Here is a 19,308-nt window from a genome sequence, read left to right on the forward strand (position 1 = left end):
ATAAGCTATTATTGGTGGTTTTTATCTTAGCCATTCTGCCTGGTGTAAGATGGTATCTCAGAGTCATTTTGATTTGCATTTCCCTGATGGCTAAGGATGTTGAACATTTCCTTAAGTGTCGTTGGACCATATGAGATTCTTTTATTGAGAATTCTCTGTTTAGTTCTGTACCCCACTTTTTAATTGGATTATTTGGAATTTTGATGTCTCTTTGGATGAATACCTTGCTCAGCCTAGATAATAGTAGAGAGGGCCTTGGATCTTCCCCAGAGCAATGTGCCTTTCCTTCTCTAAGGAGTGGATGGGGGGTGGAGGGGAAGGAGTAGGTGGAAGGAATGGGAGGAGGGGAGGGAATGGAACTGGGATTAATATGTAAAATGAAAAAAGATAGTTTGTTCTCTTTCTTTTAAAGCATTTGTCTTGAAAGTTTCTAGCTTTAATGAAGTTTGAACTTATAAAAACATAACACTATATTGCCAGCAAGGAGCTGATTGCAAGCGCTACTGTAATTTTAACTGAGCAGCTGCCTGAGAGAGCCAGAACTTGGGATTATTAATCATGGAAGAGGGTGGAGAAGCAGTCTCAGTTTCATGTTCATTGGTGTGCAGAACTGATGGTCATTATCTGAAGGAAATGCCCCAGAGCTCCTCAGCTGGACACCAGGCAACACAGAGTGAGCCAAAGCTGTGTCGGCAGGGCTTTTCTTCCTCACCTACTCCTCCAGTCTCCTATACTGGAAGTCAGTACCATTCAAAAATAATCTGAAAATTCATAATGAATACTTTGTAAATGTTAGTAGATAAACTCTGAAGGCTTGTGGGCCTTTGTCTTTCAAACTAACACTGTTCATATTACAAGTGTCTTCCTTCCTGTCTATGACTGTAGACACAGTAGTGGCCGTCAATATCTGCTCACTGAAAAGGCTGCCTTAAAAACCCACTGAAAAACAAGGCTGTAAAACTCCTCTGCCTGGAAAGCTGGTGCTCAATTAGGCTGGAAAAGGAATATGCCGACATCCCAGAGGCACACAGGTACAAGGCTCTGGATCCTATTCAGTATACAGGATCAGAATCTTCAAGTTTTAAACAGTATCTTCAATCTTCACTATCTTGAGCTTCCAATAAACAGGAGAATCAGAATGACCAGGTGAGGAACAACCACTATTCTTTGGGGATTTCTGGTGTCTTTGTCTACTCTAGAATCACAAGAAAATGGTGGATCCCCAGCAAGTCTCTGCTCTCAGGAGAAGGATTACCAATGTAAGGTGAAGGCAAATACTTTAGCTCCCATTAAAATCCTCCCCCTGACCATGATGGCCAAATTTTTCTATTGCCCCCCTCCACATTTAAAGGAATGCCACAATTCATGATTTCCTGGTCCCTGAATATCCTTATCCTACGGTCAGCTGCTTTACGAATGTTCCTTTCTGTGTAATTTAGACACTGACAGGTTTTAAGCACAGGGACGTGACTACATCTGGAGGGTATTTGGGGAGTACATACCGCAAGAGCTGCCTGCAAAGAAACAGGTGGAAAAGCCAGTTACATGTCAAAACAGGAAGAATAAACCTGATTGATATAACATTCTGCTGAATACCACAGTTCAAGGGATAGCCTGGTTATTAAATCTTAAGTTTAAATCAGTTTTTGTTACTTCTACTTTATGTCATTAGACATTCTAGCTACAAACAAGAAAGCCAACATGCAAAAGCACACAAAGGCTAACAGAAAGCGTGCCTATCAGTAACTTGCTAGGGATTGTTTTTCTGCAATTACAGAAATGTACGTGTTCTATGAATAACCACTACCCCAAAGTCAATTGTAATGAGGTTAGATTCCTCAGGAAATCCATTTCAAAATACATGTCAATCAATTTTCAAGTTATGTTTTCCTTAATTAACAAATCTCCTTAAAAGATATCAGTACCAAATACAATTCTTATAAAGAAATAGTTACCTGCATTGGCTCTCCTCCAAAATAAACACACTAAAGCACTCGAGACTCTCTCTCTCTCTCTCTCTCTCTCTCTCTCTCTCTCTCTCTCTCTCTCTCTCTCTCTCTCTCTCTCTCTCTCTCTCTCTCTCTCTCTCTCTCTCTCTCTCTCTCTCTTTCTCTCTCTCTCTCTCACACACACATACACCCTACCTCTTGTGCTTAAGGCTACCAGAATATAGAAATTCAAGGACATTTTCCAGCTCTTACCAGTTCCTACAAACTTTAAGTGTGAAAATCTGTCACCACTAAAAAGAAGTGGAGACAAAGTGAGAAAACAAGGTCAGGATGGGAAAGTCAAAGTGGGAAAAAAATAGTACAATATCAGAAAGCTTTGAAGAAAAAAGACATCGCATGCATATTTGAGTCCACAAAAGAATATTCCTTGGGTATTTAATATTAACTTTCATTGACAGAATGATGGAATCTTTCCTTCCTTAAGGGTGTATCCACTATCAATCAACTCCACATGTGTACATGTGTAATATGTATGCGATAATCAGCCTACCTGTTTATTTTCTATTTGGAATTGGGCAAATATCTGTTGAACACCAATGGCATACTGTTACACTGTGATGCTAACTACTGTTCAACCTAACAGGTTAAAAAAAAAAAAACTTGGTCCTGTCAAATTTAACAAGACAGTTTGCTAAAGAAAAAAAATGTAGTACACAATCAAGTTCATCTTAAAAGGCATTAAAAATGAGCATGATGTGAAAGTCGACACACTTGGTCCCCTCTAATGATGTACAAGCTCATATCTGCACGATGAGGACTGTAAACACAGAGTCGGGAGCCTAGGGCAGACACAGCCATTGGCCACGGCAGATGGAGGACGAGTCTTTTCTCCAGCACTAAAACCCACTGAGTAGTGTGAAGGCCATAAAATACTGCCAATAACTGGGGGCAGGGAGGTGGGGGAGGAAGTGGGGACTTACTCAGACTGCTTAGCTGGCGGATGATCGCGGCCAGAGTGCTGTTAGTTACACATTCAAGCTCACTGGTGATCCCCTCGGGTAGAGCTCCGCGGCACAAGTGCCGGGGTTCGATGCTCCTCTTCACTAAAGGCATGGCTGACAATCTAAAAATCAAAAAGATATATACATATACTCTTTAACAATAGAAAAAGAAAGAAAGAAAGAAAGAAAGAAAGAAAGAAAGAAAGAAAGAAAGAAAGAGGGAAAAGGTCATAAGGTCATAGTCTCATTGAAACAAATCTGGAGTTTTAATTTTTTTTTTTTTTTTGGATTTTTGAGACGGGGTTTCTCTGTAGCTTTTTGGTTCCTGTCCTGGAACTAAGCTCTTGTAGACCAGGCTGGACTCGAACTCACAGAGATCCACCTGCCTCTGCCTCCCGAGTGCTGGGATTAAAGGCGTGTGCCACCACCGCCCGGCTGAGTTTTAATTTTTTTGGAAATGGACTCTTGGCCAGGAATTTTAATCAGCCTTTCAATCCTATATGAAAGAATCGGCTAGGTGATACATATTTAATTACCTCAAAACTTCATCAATTTCAGATAGACACAGAATTCTCCTTTAATAGAAGAATGCGCTAGAATTCTCAGTACATGTAAGAGCCTGAACACATGAATCGTCCCCTCACTCCTGCGCCACTGAAATGACAGCAGACAGAAAAAAAAAAGGCAAGAAAAATATAAATTGCGACCAGACATGGTGGTGCTGCTTTTAAACCCAGCATTGGGAGCCAGAAGCAAGTGGATCTCTAAGAGTTTGAGGCCAGCCTGATCTACAAATCAAGTTCTAGGACAGCCAAGGCTGTCTCAAAAACCTAAACCCTGTCTCAAAAACAAACAAACAAAACCCATTAGTATTAAGTAAAGCAAAATATATACAAAATGAGTCCTACATCTCTCCAGTGTTCAAAGAAGCTTTGAAGAACTTGTTTTATTTCACTGGGGTAGGGATTACTGGCATCCAGGAATGTCCCCTCCCAGACACAGCTCCTTTCTCACTCCTGGAGACCCTGAGTGTCTGGCAGGGTCCCCAGTCCTTTCTGCAGAGCTTACCACCTATGCACGAGGCTCAAATCGTGCAGTTTAGTTTTTGACTGAGTTTTATATAACTGGAGTCATACCAAGAATTGTGAGTGCCCTGAAGGAGGCTGGCAGGCTTTAGTCACTTCTCCCATTTGGTTCTTAACTTAAGAAAAGCAAGCAAGAAACAATATAAGACTGTGTGTGTGGTTCATTTGGGAGCTGGGTGACAGGCCCTCCCCAAAAGAGTCCAAAGAGAAAAAACATCTTACAACGGATGGAGACGAACACCCACTCACTCCAGATTAGGGAAGCAGACAGACCAAAGGATCCCACTACGGTCCAGCGTAGTAAGCCAAGGCGTTTGCTAGTGTTACTCACAGGAGCAGAGATGACTTAGACGCTACACCACCAAAGCCCACCCTAGTCTGGGAGGCTGCTCATAAAAGCTGCAACCCTACAGCTCTCTGCACAACTTGGGGCTGAAAGTTTCCTCCATGACAGCTAGTTCTCATGGTGCCAAAAGGTACTGGATAGTAGCTGGCAGAGAAAGGTCACTGGTGGTTCTACCCAGCTATGGACTCGATGGGTTACAATAATGACCTGAACGATATGCTTGCTGACGCAATGGTAGCATGACTTTATGGGAGTAATCAACCTTCTATTTGGATGTGAGGCCCTTTCCACAGGAGGGGACTCGAGCCTCGTACTGGAAACCTGGTCAAGAGCCTGTGGCTCGTTCTGCTCTCAGTTTTCCTCAGAGGAATTCCTTTTCGCAAAGAATGGTGGTGAATGCAGAGACCCAGAACTCTTCAAAGTGCTAACAGTAAGTGACGGTGGAATGCTTGATCCTACACAAGTCACCTATATCACCCCTCCAAGGCTCAAGAGCATCCTGGAAGCGGGGAGCAGGAAGACTCGAAGTCTCAGAGGTAGAGGAGGAGTGAGGCAAAACAGGGCTCTGGTCACGGCATGGCCATCGCACTCAGGAGCTCACTGCAGCTGTGCTTACCTGCATAAAACCTGCATAGGACTGGGCTGGGCACCATTTTGTCATGCACCAAAGAGGAGTCAATGCGGCCCCATCCCTCACAGAGAAACTCTGGGCAGTTAATGGGCACTGGGGTGAAATGGTGACATTGATTGTAATGGTGCAGCAGCTGAACACTGTCCATGAATAACCCCCATGGATGCTCATGTAAAAATAATATTAATTAAACTCAGTGGGACACACACGTGCATGCACACACGCCCCAAAGACCTAAGGGTCATGTTGGGAAGGAGGATGTCAACAGGAGGAGATCGGTGAGAGATAGATGTGAAAATGGCCATAGTTCAGTATATGCATGCATGAAACTGTCAAAGAATTAAAAAAACAAAGTCATCAAGCAATAAAGTCAGCTGGGATGGCAAGAGCTTCTGAAGAGAAAGCAGGAGAGACAATGAAGCAGATGCCAGACAGTACCTGAATTGCAGCTCCCAGCACCACTATGAGACTGTCTAAGCACTCACTGCCTTCTAAGTCCTTTATTCCCCACAAAGTGTGACTCTTGAGTTGGACATAATATTCTCTTCCACACTTGTTTGGAACTCAATGCCAAACTTTTAACCTTTGACCTGCCCAGAAATAAGGTCGGTATAGAAACCTTCTGGAGAGAAAGTCATTATTACCCATATCTATTTGGACCGACAATCATTCAAATACACCAAATCTTAATCGCTCATGTATCACTGGTGCCTCACTTTCAAGTCTACAACTTACCTAAAATGAGAGATCTGGGTTCCGTTTTCTCCAGAGCTCTTTGCCATCTGCCAGGATGGGGATGAAACGCACATGCCTGTCCTTTTGGCCAACCAGGCCACTGGTTTGGGTGGATTCCCACAAAAAAACATTATATTTCTCTCACACACACCCATACAAGTCTGTGTCCTGTGCCTTCCCATCCAAAGGGTAAAACATCTTCGGCGATCCCAGTAGGCTGCTGGCTAAGTGGTGTGTGGTATGGGGAGGCTCACGGCGTCCTTGGGAAACAGCTGTAAAGGCTAACCTGAGACAACAAGATGTTTTTAGAGCACAATTCATAGTCCTAGTGGAATTGGGCTTTTTCCTGGCTTTTCAGCCTGCCCCTCTGAGAGCTGCCAATCTCTAGAAACTTCATCAGCTAAGCCAGAAATGTGCTCTTAGGTGCAGCCTTCCCGACCCAGAACCTCACACCCACTACTTCCTTTGCCAGGTCCTTCCCTGGTCACTGTCCACCTCCCCTAATCTACTCTGGGCCACCTGTCAAGACAGTTACATAACCCAAAGACCACAAAACTATTCAAACTAGAAAATTCTGAGTCTTTACTGCCTCAGAGATTCTTTCCCACAGAAAGTATGATGAAGGCCTTGTTCAGGATCCCCTTGACCCTCACCTCCTAATGGACCAGGCACTTCCCTTTTGGCGTGGCCAACCCTGTCCTGTTGGGAACCATCTCTGTAGCAGTAACTGTCTCGCTGGCTGGTGTCCCCGCATCTCAAGTCTTCACTCAGCACACTACACAGCTACTAGGAGGTCTGAGGATGGAGAAGACGCAGTAACCTGGCATTTCCTCGTTCCCCACTTAAAATTCATTCCTGCAGCCTGCAAGAATGCATGAGGCTATTACAAGGAGGCCTGTGGCTGCCTCTGCTCCAAGGTGAACCAAGTCTGTGAATTCTGCTCACTCTGATGCCATGAATGGCCCTCAGTATAAGCTGATTCTGGGAAAATGAGTCAGCTGATTATCCAGACACATGCAGATGTACCATCATTTGCCCCGCTCTGCTTGCTGTTGTTGACTAGTTTCTCACCAGTCTCTCACGCCTCTGCCTCTCTCTGGAGCTCCCCAACACAGGTACACACCACCAACACACACAGGGCTGAACTCCTTGCCTGCAATTTTAGCAAGACAGCTTTTCAGTCCCACTGTAAGCAACGTTTTCTGGGACAGTGGGAAGCACTTGTATACTTTTCCCAGGTTGCCTTTATTTTATCTGACACTAACTCAGTCTCCAATTAACCAAAGCACAAGAATGCAAAAGGCAAACAAATGTTGGGTTGGTTGCCACTCCTGAGAATGCTTCACAACGACAAAGACATAGTTAATTAATCCAACTGTCGCCCACAGAGGAGCTCAGCATGAGTCTCTCGTGTTGAAAGGACCAGGATGCATCAAACCACGCTTTCAAGTCTGTCTGCTAAGTGTGAAGCGAAGGTTGCCGGAGAAATGTTTATGGGTTATCAGGCACTTTGTAAGGAATCCATGTTCTCGGTGTCGTTGGTTTGCCCCACTTTTCTGGGAAATGTTCTCAACTTAGCAAGAGACAACCTAGATCCCAGAACCATGAACTAGATCTCAGACCCCTAGGAATCTGAAAGTGGGACCACAGTGGCCGCACTCTTTAATGGAGGAGACAGACAGATCTCACTGCCTGCGACAGATCGACAAAGTCTGCAGTGAAAAACTAGAATGCAACACCTGAGGAAAACGCAGGAAAAGTCTAGGCCCCCCGCACCTCTGCTGTCTCACACTGCCAGAGAATGGCGGACCAGGGAGGACACACTGTCTCTGCAGGGCTGTGCTTTGCTGGCATTCTGGCTTCCTCAGCCACCCCACCCCTGCCCATCTCTTCACAGAGGGGACTTTCTTAGTCACATCTCAGCTTCCGTCTCTCAAAAACTAACACAAGTGTCGCCAAGAACGGCGAGAGAGAGCAAGCAGGCGGATTGTAGCGACTTGCCTGAAAACCAATCTGCAGGTGGGAGTGAGGGAATGAAGCCCTAGCTGACAGGTGGCGTGCAGTCCGTGTCATGTGCGTTATTCAGTTAGATTTCAATGGGTAACCTGGAAAATGTCCTGGTGGAGGGATATGGACGGGCAGGGGCAACAGTACAGACATCTGAAAGATTCAGAGGGGACACCACCCACAGAGCAGCCACACAGCCAGTGACAGCCAATCTGTGCTCACATTCCATGGGAAGTCACCGAGAGACAGAAAGCTAAAAATGAGCAGATCACAGCCAAGGTTGAGAACCATAAGGCTTTGCTGGTGGTACAAAAGGATCCGCTCAGGACCTATACCTGAAGCAGGGACATAATGGGAAACTGAGGGCTCAAAATCCACCTGCGGAGTTAGAGTTGGCAACATCTGCCAGCTAGGACAGGAGCAGCATCTAGGCCCCAGTGGAGAAAGCTGGCATCCTGAAGACTCAGAGGGGACATGTAGGTGGATGCAGAAGATGCTGTTGAGTCCAAACCACTTCAGCAGGTGCTGTAGCATATACACTTCCTCTGTAACAAGATGACTAGCAGCAGACAGTTGCATGACCCAGCCTTAGAGGGGCTGAGCCCCATAAGAAAGAAAGACATCACCGGGCATCAAGCTGATCCATCAGAAAGAATGCAAGGTGGGTGATGCCGGAGGTCTAAATCCTCAAAGGGTGAAAGATAAATTCTAAGCGTGAAGACCCTTAGAATGCTAGTGTTGGATGGGACCCAGCAGCTGTTCTGGGATATCGCCTCTGCAATGGCTTGAAAGAAAACTCCCCCCCAAAGTGAATAGCACTATTAGGAGGTGTGGTCTTGTTGGAGGAAGTGTGTCACTGTGGAAGTGGGCTCTGAGGTCTCACATATATACTCCAGCCAGGCCCAGTGAGACAGAGCACTTTTTGTTGCCTGCAAGTCAAGATGCTCCACCTCCAGCACCCAGCCTGCACACCGTGTTTCCCACCATGATGATAATGGACTGACCCTCTGAATTAAGACAATTGATTAATTGTTTTCTTTATAAGAGATGCTGTGGTCATGGTGTCTCTTCACAGAAATAGAAACCCTAACTAAGACCCCCTCCTAGATAAAAGGCAAAGTGTTGTAGTTTTCATACCTCAACATAAGGAGGGATAGTCAGTCAATGCCTGTTATGGTGGGCTTTGGGGGAACAACAGACCTGGCCCTCACACTGGGTTGAAACCACAGCTCCCTGGTTTGGGTGGACTGTGGCATAGGAAGCCCACCTGCTTAGTCTGTATTACCCAGAGACCCTAGATGACAGAGAGGTGACCACGGTGGAAAGGTGGAGCTTAAGTTGAACACCAGCAGAACTGAATGCATGCCCAGGGACTCTGCCATCACTTCAGACAAGGCCCTTGGTACAAAGCTTTTGTCACCAAGAGACCACACGACATCAAGGGATCCCCAGAATGAGTGGAGTCCTGTCAGCTAAGTTACCAATGTGAGCCAGCAACAGTGCATGGACTAGGATGCTCAAGTCAGAGCAGAACCCGAGAGCAAAAAGGAACCCCATGAGTGTCAAGGCCAGACTTCCCAGTCTCCACTGGAGCTGCAGACTCACATGGCCAGCTGGAGGAGGGGAAGCCCTAGCCTGGTGTTCACAATGGTCACCTCAGCACGTGGGTGCTGACCAGAAACTCATTGCAACTGCAATAGGACCAGTGAAGACAGACAGGTGAGAAAAACCCAAAGGGGCTGCTATGGGCAGTAACCGGCTTGTCCACCTTCTATGCAGACAGAAGTAGTCTGAGTCCAAAGGTCACTAGAGGAGCCAAGTCTGGGTTTCTTAAGGAGGTCATGATAAAGGCATAAAAACGTCTGTTCTGCAAATTAACACACATCCCACTATCATGTCCCACAGTGCAAGACAAACTAAATATGAAGAAAAAAAAGTGCCTGTCTGAGGCAACGGTTCCAGAGGATTCCTGCACAATGTCTGAGGAAGTGTGAGGCTTTAAACGTGGCGACTAAAAATTCTGAATTAGTTACAGTCTTCCTGGAAAGATAAAGAAAACCAATGACTTCATCCATTGGGGGATACGGCATGCCATCCGGACCTGCATCCCATCCAGACCTGCCTACAAGAAAAGAGCTCCACCCTGTTGGTGCCAGTGTCCTCCTATTCTATAAAACCTCGGGAGACAAGCTTTCAGCTTGCTACTGCAAACACATGTCAGCTTCGTCCCAGGACACACCCACACGGACTGGAAACACTGGGGACAGTCACCTCCAACTACATTAGCCATGCAGTGCCCAACACCTAAACGTTTCTTTTCTTATGTTTCTTAAATTCTTTTTAAATTAGATTTTTAAAATTGCTTATAATACTTAGTATTTTTTGGTTTATTCTTAGATAGTAACACAATATTGCTAGCATTAACTTTTAATAAAGTTATCTTTCCTGGGAATTAGAGCAGGTTGTTCCACATGGTTGTAGCAGTAAGATCAAACTGGCCAAAAGATCAACTAAAATTAAACGGCAGTAATTTGTTTTTTTTTTTTCTTCAAATACTCCGACAATAAAAATAAGCTCATACGCTACAAGTAACTTTCAGTACAGGAGGAAACTGTCAATCAATCAAGTATTTTCAAAATTGTAAATTTCAGTTGTTTAAATGATCTGTTTCCCTCATTTGCTTTATCAGTGTTCTCTCCAGTGTTCCTGATTGTTTTAATTTTAGATTACCCCTGTGACCGGTCACATGTCATGACAAATACAAACCAAAGAATCAAATCTGGATGACATTGGTTAGTAGATTTTTATATGATCCAATAATTGCAGCTTTTTCCTAACGGCAGCCATTACCATCTCCTGAAAGACTGCTGCTCTGCCTAGCATCAGTTCCCTGGAGTGAAACTTTCCTAGTGATGTGGGACATTAATAACATTTAATAAATTTTACGCAGTCCCCACATGCACAAAATGTGACTCCCGGCCAACATCCCCTTCCCCGTTACTGTGAACCGAAGCCCCTGAAGGGAAGCTCACTAGCACTGGGCCTTCTGTAAGGCCGACTGACCGATGAGAACCTCACTGATTGCAGAGACGCTGGAACAGTGCAGGTCCCGACCCTAACTACAGTTTATCTTGTATATACAATATACATTCGGCCTGCTAAATAGCCATTCCTGACCCACTTCTGTGTCTGATCTACCATTTTGCAACTAATAGATGAAACCTCTTGGAATATATTAACTTAACAGAACCCTAGTTTCCATCACCCAAAGACTAAGAATGCCACCAAACAGCATCTGAAGTCACAGCTGAAACTTCCCAGCCTTGCTGTAATGCGGTGTCCTAACATTTCTCACAGTTTATTTGAAAAGTGTTTTGATTTATGACTTTCTCTATTCTGTTACTATTACCATGTTGGAACGCATTATTTAAGATAAACTGAGTCTGTGTTTCCAGGATATGACCACTCACATTATGTAATATAGAGTGTAATGCATTACACTCTAGAAAGAATAGAATGAACTGCCTCTTAACCCTTGAAAGGTGAGAGCTGTGTTTTTGTGCAGAGAGTTCCTTCATGATAAAAAAAAAACATACACACACACAAAAAAAAAATAGAGGGGCTGTACCTCAACAAAACAAGGGCACACATAAAAACTTGGGCCAGCATTGTACCAAATGGAGAAAACATCAAAACCTCTCCATGAAGAGCAGGGGAAGACAGCGCATTTGCTCTTCATTCATTCAACACAGTGCTTAAAGTCTTTGCTACAGCACTCAAACAGGAGAGGGAAATAAAAGGGTTAAAGACAGGAAAGGAAGGAGTGAGGCCATCTGTATTTGTAGATGATGTGACACCTAGAGACCCGGCAGAGCTAACGATTCTATCTTTTCTATTCCTGGTGGGCTCGTGACCTTTAGTCTGATTGCTGCATGCCAGGCAATTATGAGTGAGGCATGAGGCAGAGTTAAATTGGGTGGCATGGAATACATTATACACACTGAACCAAGCTGTACATGCTGCAGGTGTTGGCTTTCTAACTACAAGAACTTGTAATTCACCTTGGAAGACAAGCGATCCCAGAGATATCCTTGTGGCCACAAGCAGCGAGTGACATGATGCTGGCCAGAGCCCACAGTGTCTTCACTTGAGGGTGCCCCTTTTTATCTCCAAGGGCCAGGTTTCAATACAGATCGACTTGCCTCTGCATTACAGTTCCCTGGGTGGAGTCAAGCACCTCCTGCTAGCTCCCAGGAAACAGCCATCACAAGCTCTATCTTCCCACAGTCAAATTCCCATTAGTCACAGGGTCCTCTGCAGTGCAATCTGGGGATATCCCCTCTGCTACACTTCAAAGAAAGGCAGTCTGAGGGGGCAGAGTGACAACTAAGATCACACTAACAAAGCACTGGCCTGGTTACCTCTGCTGCCTGCAATGTGGCCTGTCAGCTTGAGATCTGGAGATGCCCTTGACTTCCAACGCAATGCTTCCATTTTCTCTCCTTCCCTCTCCTTGAAAGTCCCTCTCAGTTTAACTCACATTTGCCATGAGTTGGTCAACTCCAGCATATAAAAGAGATCAATTAGTTTACATTTCTGCTGTTCCATTCACATCAGAGATTTATCTCACTAAGGAACGACCTGCCTGGCTCCTCACTTTCCACACTGCCTTGCGGCTGACAGTATGCATGAGCTGAGATTCCCACCTTGCTCCTGGCTGCACTTGCCACATCCACGATTAACTTATGGCTGACCACTGTACAGATGCGGATGTTTGTGCCATAACCTAAGCTTGCTCAAGCCAGGGGAACGGTCCCGGCTCTCTGTGGGCCAGGATCCAGCATGGCTCCTTGTAACACAAATTCTAGTTGGTATCTGTAAGGAGACAGAGTGTGAAAGACTAGAATGCACAGAGTTGCCAAGGAGACTCAGGGAAATGCTGTGGCCACGCCAAGGAAAAGTGCAGCTTCCCAACGGAGGAGGAGGAGCCTTCGTGCTCTCCGTCAGTGTCCGTGTGGTCTAGTCTCTTTTCTAGCCCCAGTACATGCCAAACATGAGAAATGCATGACGAGGTGTGCAAGCGAACAGGTATGTCTTGAATGGTTACAATTATTTATAGGAATTATTTCAAAAGTTTTATAATCAATAAAAAAGACATTCCGGTGTAGGTTTGTCCCTCAGGTTCCAATTCATAGAAATAAAGACCCAGACTTCAGATATCTAACTGATATTACTGAGCTACAGATGACAATTCTAACAGAACTGAGCAATGAAGAAACCACCAATAAAAACATGCCAGTCAGCAGGCATGGCTAAAGAGACACGACCGGAGAGGGAGGAAGTCCCATTCAGGAAACCCAAATGGCAGGCACACAAGAGAGCAAATGATGATCCCTTCCCTTGAAATAAAAACATCAGACTTCGATCAAATATGATCTTTCCCTTAGGAGGCCAGTAAATTGACAGTCAAGTCTGTACCTCCCACCCCTTCGCCCGCAGGCCTAAATGATGGGCTCCTAATACCATCCTAGGGGGTCCAGATGGCCCACAGAAGCACAGATCAGCCTAGACCAGGCCTGGCTGCCGGGAGCCTTGGCTCTGAATCCTGGACTTCTGCATCTTAGTTGCCACAACACCTGTCACGGCTTCTACTGGGGCTGAGGATTCCACTGAGTGTGTGTGAGTGTGGCTGCTTGAGGACTGACCTACGCTATTATTCTGACAACAGAGAAGGCCCCTTCCAGGCACTATCTCTTCTGAAGTTGTTATAGCAACCACCAGGGGGTTCTTAATTCCTGTCTTAGGGTTTCTGTTGCTATGATGAAACACCACAAGCCAAGGCACCTTGGGGAGGAAAGGCTTACAGTTCCACATCATAGTTCATCACTGAAGGAACTCGGGGCACTAACTCAGAGAATGAACCTGGAGCAGAAACTAAGCAGAGGCCGTAGAAAAGTACTGCTCACTGGCTTGCTCCTTTTGGCTTGCTCAGGCTGCCTTCTTATACAATACAGGACCACCTGCCCAGGGCCAGCACCGTCCACAGTGAGCTGGGCCTTTCCACAATAATAATTAATCAAGAAAAATGCCCATGGGCTCGCCACAGCCAGTACAATGGGGCATTTTCTCAATTGTGCTACGTCAGATTGACATGAAGCTAGCCGGCACCACTCCTGGCACATCTCCTCCAGCCTGTCGTACAGTGATCCCTCCGCAAGTGTCTCTGGACACAGCTTCAGCACTCGACCAGTGTCCCCCACATCTATGAGAGCCAGGGTAGGTAAGTCTAATATGCTTGTCCAGGCTGCCATGGCAATACGGGAAGTCCATAGTGAGCAGCAGACTGAGCATGAGCCCACCCTTTCTAGCTACATAAGCAGCACTCATCCTGTCCTCACTGGGCCTTGTCAGACCTCTGTTCCAATCACGGCAGCTTATGCAAACCCCAGTATATCCATGTTCTTAGGGTTTTATCATCTGTTCATGTCTGCGTCAGGGATTGAGTGGGCTGAGTTCCTTTCGCTGAGAGCTGATAACACCAGGAGCTACTAGCTTAGGAAATGCTAAGCAGACAGAGTTGTGGAGAGAGCTGCCAGGAGCTACTGGCTCCGGTTGGGGACAGCGACAGAGAGCTGCTAAGAGGGCCACCAAGAGCAGCAGTCAACACTAGCTGCTGACAGCTGCTGGAATGGGAGCTCAGGGCTGCTGAGGCTTACCGCTGAGAGCCACTGACACGTGAAGCTCAAGGCTGGAACACTTAGGAAGACAGACTTTGCGTTTCTCATGACTTCGACCCAATTTAAGCAAAAGAACAGCAGCTAACTGATACCATGTAATTCTGGCTACTCTGCATTCAGGATTAATGTATGAACTACTGTACTATTCCATGCCACCACACAGAGCACACGGATGGAAAGGCTTCTATAAACTGTCTAAACATCCTACCTAGGCCAGAGTAAGTGACGTATTTCAAATTGTCTCTTTTCAAATAACTCGGGAATAATTCTTAGAAAAGCACCCACAGCCACTAATTAGACAGGTTACATAACTATTCCAAGCAGTTGGGACCAGAACTCAAATTTCATCAACTCTAAACTGAAAACATCGTGAAGATGAGGAAAGACTTGGGAAGCACTAAGCAGAAATCAATAGCCATAATATGTGACTTATAGTGATATACAATGTGGCTCAAATGATAAACACCATACAAGTACACACACTCACACACATGGGCACAAACACATGTGCATGCACACACACGCAGGCATGGGTGCACACATGCACACACATGTGCTCACATACGTACACACACACGTACACACACACAGAGCAGACAATGTCTACTGGCAGCCAACATTCATTTCTATTCCCAAGCCTCTTGTTAGAAATAAGTTGCTATGGTCCATCTTCAGTATGAGGTGCATTCAGAAGTCATCAGAGTTACAGGGGTTGGGGGAGCGACCCCTTCTGTTAGCTGTTGGCCCCTGGTTGTTTCAGAACTCTTTTTTTTTTTTTAATATTTATTTATTATGTATACAATGTTCTGTCTGTGTGTGTATGTCTGCAGGCCAGAAGAGGGCACCAGACTTCATTACAGATGGTTGTGAGCCACCATGTGGTTGCTGGGAATTGAACTCAGGACCTTTGGAAGAGCAGGCAATGCTCTTAACCGCTGAGCCATCTCTCCAGCCCTGTTTCAGAACTCTTGAGCACTGGAGAGTCACAGGCTATATTATGCTTGGCAACTGAGTCCACAATTAGAAATGGGGACAGCCTCAAGCCCCAAAGTATTCTTCAGCTAAATCTCCGGCCTAAACCGATAGGATGGGGAACTTCTGAAGAGGGCAAGTCTTGGCCTGTGGGGAAAAGGACAGAAGTTTCCAGAAACTTTAAAAGCCACTGCCCTGTGCTTTATTAGCACGCCAGCTGTTTGACCTTTTTTCTGTATGTCTCTTTCTGTAGAGGCATGTTAAACACTGTGCTGCCTTCACTACTGTCTAGATTTTATTATCTTGCTTCTCATCCTTTCTCCTACTTCAGAGGCTGGAAAGCTAATTTGATTTCTTTTTCTTCCTTTCCTGGGTCCTCTGATTCCCACTCCTGCTTCACTGTGCTCATGGATCTCTAGACCACCCTTGTCTTGTTCCTAACCTCAGGGGAAACACTACTCTCTTACTATTAGCTAAAGGGTTTTCACAGATACCTTTATCCATTTCTGGAAGGACTTTTGTATTCCTAGTTTTAAAAGTGCTTCTTACATTCTTGTTTTTTCTGAGACCTTATCAATTATGGATTTTATCATTACACGAAATGACGAGTATTGATAGATGCATCTCCATAAATGATCACAGGAATTTAAAATACTCTGCTGCTTAGTCTGTTAATATTGTGAATCATACTGATTTCTAAATACTGTCAGATTCCTGGGCTTCTGAAGTAAACAGCACTTGGCATCACTATCTTCCTTTTCGCACTAATGGAATCGAGTGCTAAGGATGCGTCTGTTACCAGCAGTCCTCAGCAGCTGATAATTGGGGATGCAGAGCCACAGTGCTTCCCTTCATCGATGGAGTGCTGCAATCAGCAACAGAACCTTTGATTACATTTGGATATGGGACGAATGGTCTGGTAGTTAGGGGCCCCTGACGAGGAGTGAGCACAGAAAAATAAAGATGTCCTGGGGTGTAGCTGACCTTCTGACACTGTAGCACAACACTGTCATCTACAAAGGTCATTCTTGAGAACTGTACAATTCATTAATGGAGGGAGGTAATGGACGGAGGCAGTCCTGAAGAGATGGCTCAGCAGTCCAGGGCACTGGCTGCTCTTGCAGAGGATCTGAGTTTAATTCTCAGCACCCACATGGCAGCTCACAATCATTTGCCAGTGGATCTGAGCCCTCTTCTGACCTCTGCAGGCATAGCATGCACATAGTACAGATAGATGCATATATGCAGGAAAACACTCATACACATACACTTTTTTAAAAAAAATCTTATTTAAAAGAAATCTCATGGGAGAAATAAGAATAGGACTGTTCATTTTTTTTGTTTTTTTTTTGTTGTTGTTGTTGGTGGTGGTGGTTGTTGGTTGGTTGGTTGGTTGGTTGGTTGGTTGGTTGGTTGGTTGGTTGGTTTTTCGGACAGGGTTTCTCTGTGTAGCTTTGGAACTTATCTCTCTGTAGAACAGACTGGCCTCGAACTCACAGAGCTCCCCCTGCCTCTGCCTCCCAAGTGCTGGAACTAAAGGCATGTGCCACCATCACCTAGCTAGAATAGAACTGTTTAATAAGACATAAACCAGATAGCCATATTATCTGCTTCACACAAAAATGAAATTAATATATCCAGTCATAGTTTTTCTCTTTTAACATCCCAAAACACTGATTAGAATCAAAGGCCTTGAGTTATTATCAATATATTAAATCACACTGCTAGTAAATACTAAGCCATCGTTATCTTTTATGCGACTCTGTTTTCAATTACATTTCTAGATTATGCTGTTGCTGATCTTGAGTGATCTTGAAGCTACCTACCAGGTAGGCTGCTTGTGGGCTGCAGAGGTCTTGGCAGCATCACCGCCGTGGCTCAGGTATCAGCAGGGACAGCGAGCAGGATCAGAACTAAATGGGAAAATGAAGGAAATAATTAATAACAGTAGCTGAAATGTTCAAGTCTTCACCTAAGCCTGAAACCCAAATTTTATAACTCAACAGTTTCACCAAAAGAGCCCTAATCCCAGAACTACTAATTTTTTAGTTAGCTCAAGAAAAGATGTAATACAGTACATAAAGTTTTATTTAGCCCAGCTCCCTTAAGAAATTCTAGGTGTAACTTCAAAGATTCATAGTTAGTAATAGTTAAAGGGCAAAAACCCCACCAATTGTATTCTAAGAACCTTCAGCTAAGTGACTGGATTTGTTCATTCAACAGTAAGAGTTCTTTTCAGGCACTGCTATCATCTCTACAGAAGTAGTCAAATAATATTGATCATTCAGGTAAGGACCGCTCATTTTTCCCAAAAATATCTGCATTTAATTAAATCTTGATAATTATGTTACAAACATTTCAATGATTAAAAATGGAGATAAACACACAAAAAAAGACAAGTCAGCCCCTTACAGACACCGAACACATAAAACCATCGAGGAACGACTGCTCACGAAAGAGTCTGAACGAGAAGGCATGGGGGATTCTGATGCAAATCAGTTCGTGTGAGACGCTAAAAGCAGGGCAGCCCATGAGTGGGATGCACCTTGCCAAACCCCTCTTAGAAATCACCAGTGGCAGAAGGAAAACCTGGAAGGCAGGTCAGGCACAGGGGGGATAACAGAAATGGTACAGGCTCTGATAGAGAGAAAAGCAACTTCAAGTCTTCCAAAAGAATTATCTGAACATGCCTCAGCTATACTAGTTCAGAAGATTTTGAGAGCCATCCCGGCGAAGACAGCCACTGCCCTTTGAGAACACTTGTAAAAGTCAGCTACGTACTTGCAATTGATTGTGAAGAATACAAGAGACAGTCGGGCACCGGGGAGATGGCTGGCGGTTAGTAGCACCTGCCTAGTGCCCCTGTACAGCAGGCAGCTCAGACCAACTGCGACTCTAGCTCCAGGGCTCTGGCACCCTCCTCTGACCTCCACAGCACTCGTGGACACACACAGCAACACACATGTATACAGAAAACTAAAAAAATAATAAACCCTTTCTTAAAAAGATGACCTTTTGCCCTAAGTAATTTCTGTATGTTAGCAATTTACTTGTAAATGTGGAAAATTATCCTTGGATTTTGGATTATCCAGGCCTCGCACACGTTTGAACAGCTGGTCCCCAGTATGTGGCACTGTTTGAAAAGGTTATGGTATCTTTAGGAAGTAGAACCCTGCTGTAGGAAGCACATCGTTAAGGTGAGCTTTGAGGGTTTATGACCTCTCCCACACACACACACACACACACACACACACACACACTCTCTCTCTCTCTCTCTCTCTCTCTCTCTCTCTCTCTTCCTGTTTTCTCTCCCTGCTTCCCATGTTTGGTCAAGATATAATCTCTCAGGTTCTTGCTCCTGCACCAAGCCATGCCTTCTCCTCCACCAGGGACTCTATGCCTTGGGTTTGGTAAACAAAAATAAACTCCTTCTTCTACCAGTTGTTCTAGCCATGGTATTTTACCAGAGCAACAGAAAAGCAGCTAATGTACCAATACCTAAGCTCACTTTAGAGATGGATACAGCTAACTGGCTGTGCCTCGGGGAAGGAAAATACCCAGTGTCACAGTTTCCGGATAATCAGTTATACCCAGGAAGTCTCCGATTTGTGGGGAAGTCAATCAAATCACGACTTTTCGTGATTTTTATTTGGTAAATACCGTAACAGGACCAATCCTAGAACCAACATCACACATGGGTCCAACTTAGTTTTCGGAGCAGGCAGAACCCCCACTGCAGTGAAAAACTGGAGAGTCAGAGGTGAGCGATCACAAAGGACAAGCAAGCACATAGATGGCATACCGGGACCTGACACAGCACCAGTTACTAACTGGACCGTGTGGTG

The 19,308-nt window shown here is 45.0% G+C and overlaps 1 protein-coding gene across 3 annotated transcripts in view; it reads right to left on the reverse strand.

Annotated features, from left to right (window-relative positions):
• The window catches only part of Wasf3 (WASP family member 3), a 96,938-nt gene that overhangs the window by 33,289 nt on the left and 44,341 nt on the right, over positions 1–19,308 (reverse strand). For all 3 annotated transcript variants that reach the window (XM_050161959.1, XM_050161956.1, XM_050161957.1), the window contains exons 2-3: positions 17,290–17,376; positions 2,930–3,072 (exon numbers count right to left, since the gene is read on the reverse strand). In XM_050161959.1, the coding sequence (XP_050017916.1) occupies positions 2,930–3,062 (133 nt within the window). In that variant the 5' untranslated portion in view covers positions 3,063–3,072; positions 17,290–17,376. The remainder of the gene's footprint in view (positions 1–2,929; positions 3,073–17,289; positions 17,377–19,308) is intronic.

The sequence above is a fragment of the Alexandromys fortis genome, unplaced genomic scaffold (assembly GCF_014885135.2).
Source record: "Alexandromys fortis isolate MF-2015 unplaced genomic scaffold, M_Fortis_MF-2015_v1.1 scaffold_118, whole genome shotgun sequence".
Classification (NCBI taxonomy): Eukaryota; Metazoa; Chordata; class Mammalia; order Rodentia; family Cricetidae; genus Alexandromys; species Alexandromys fortis.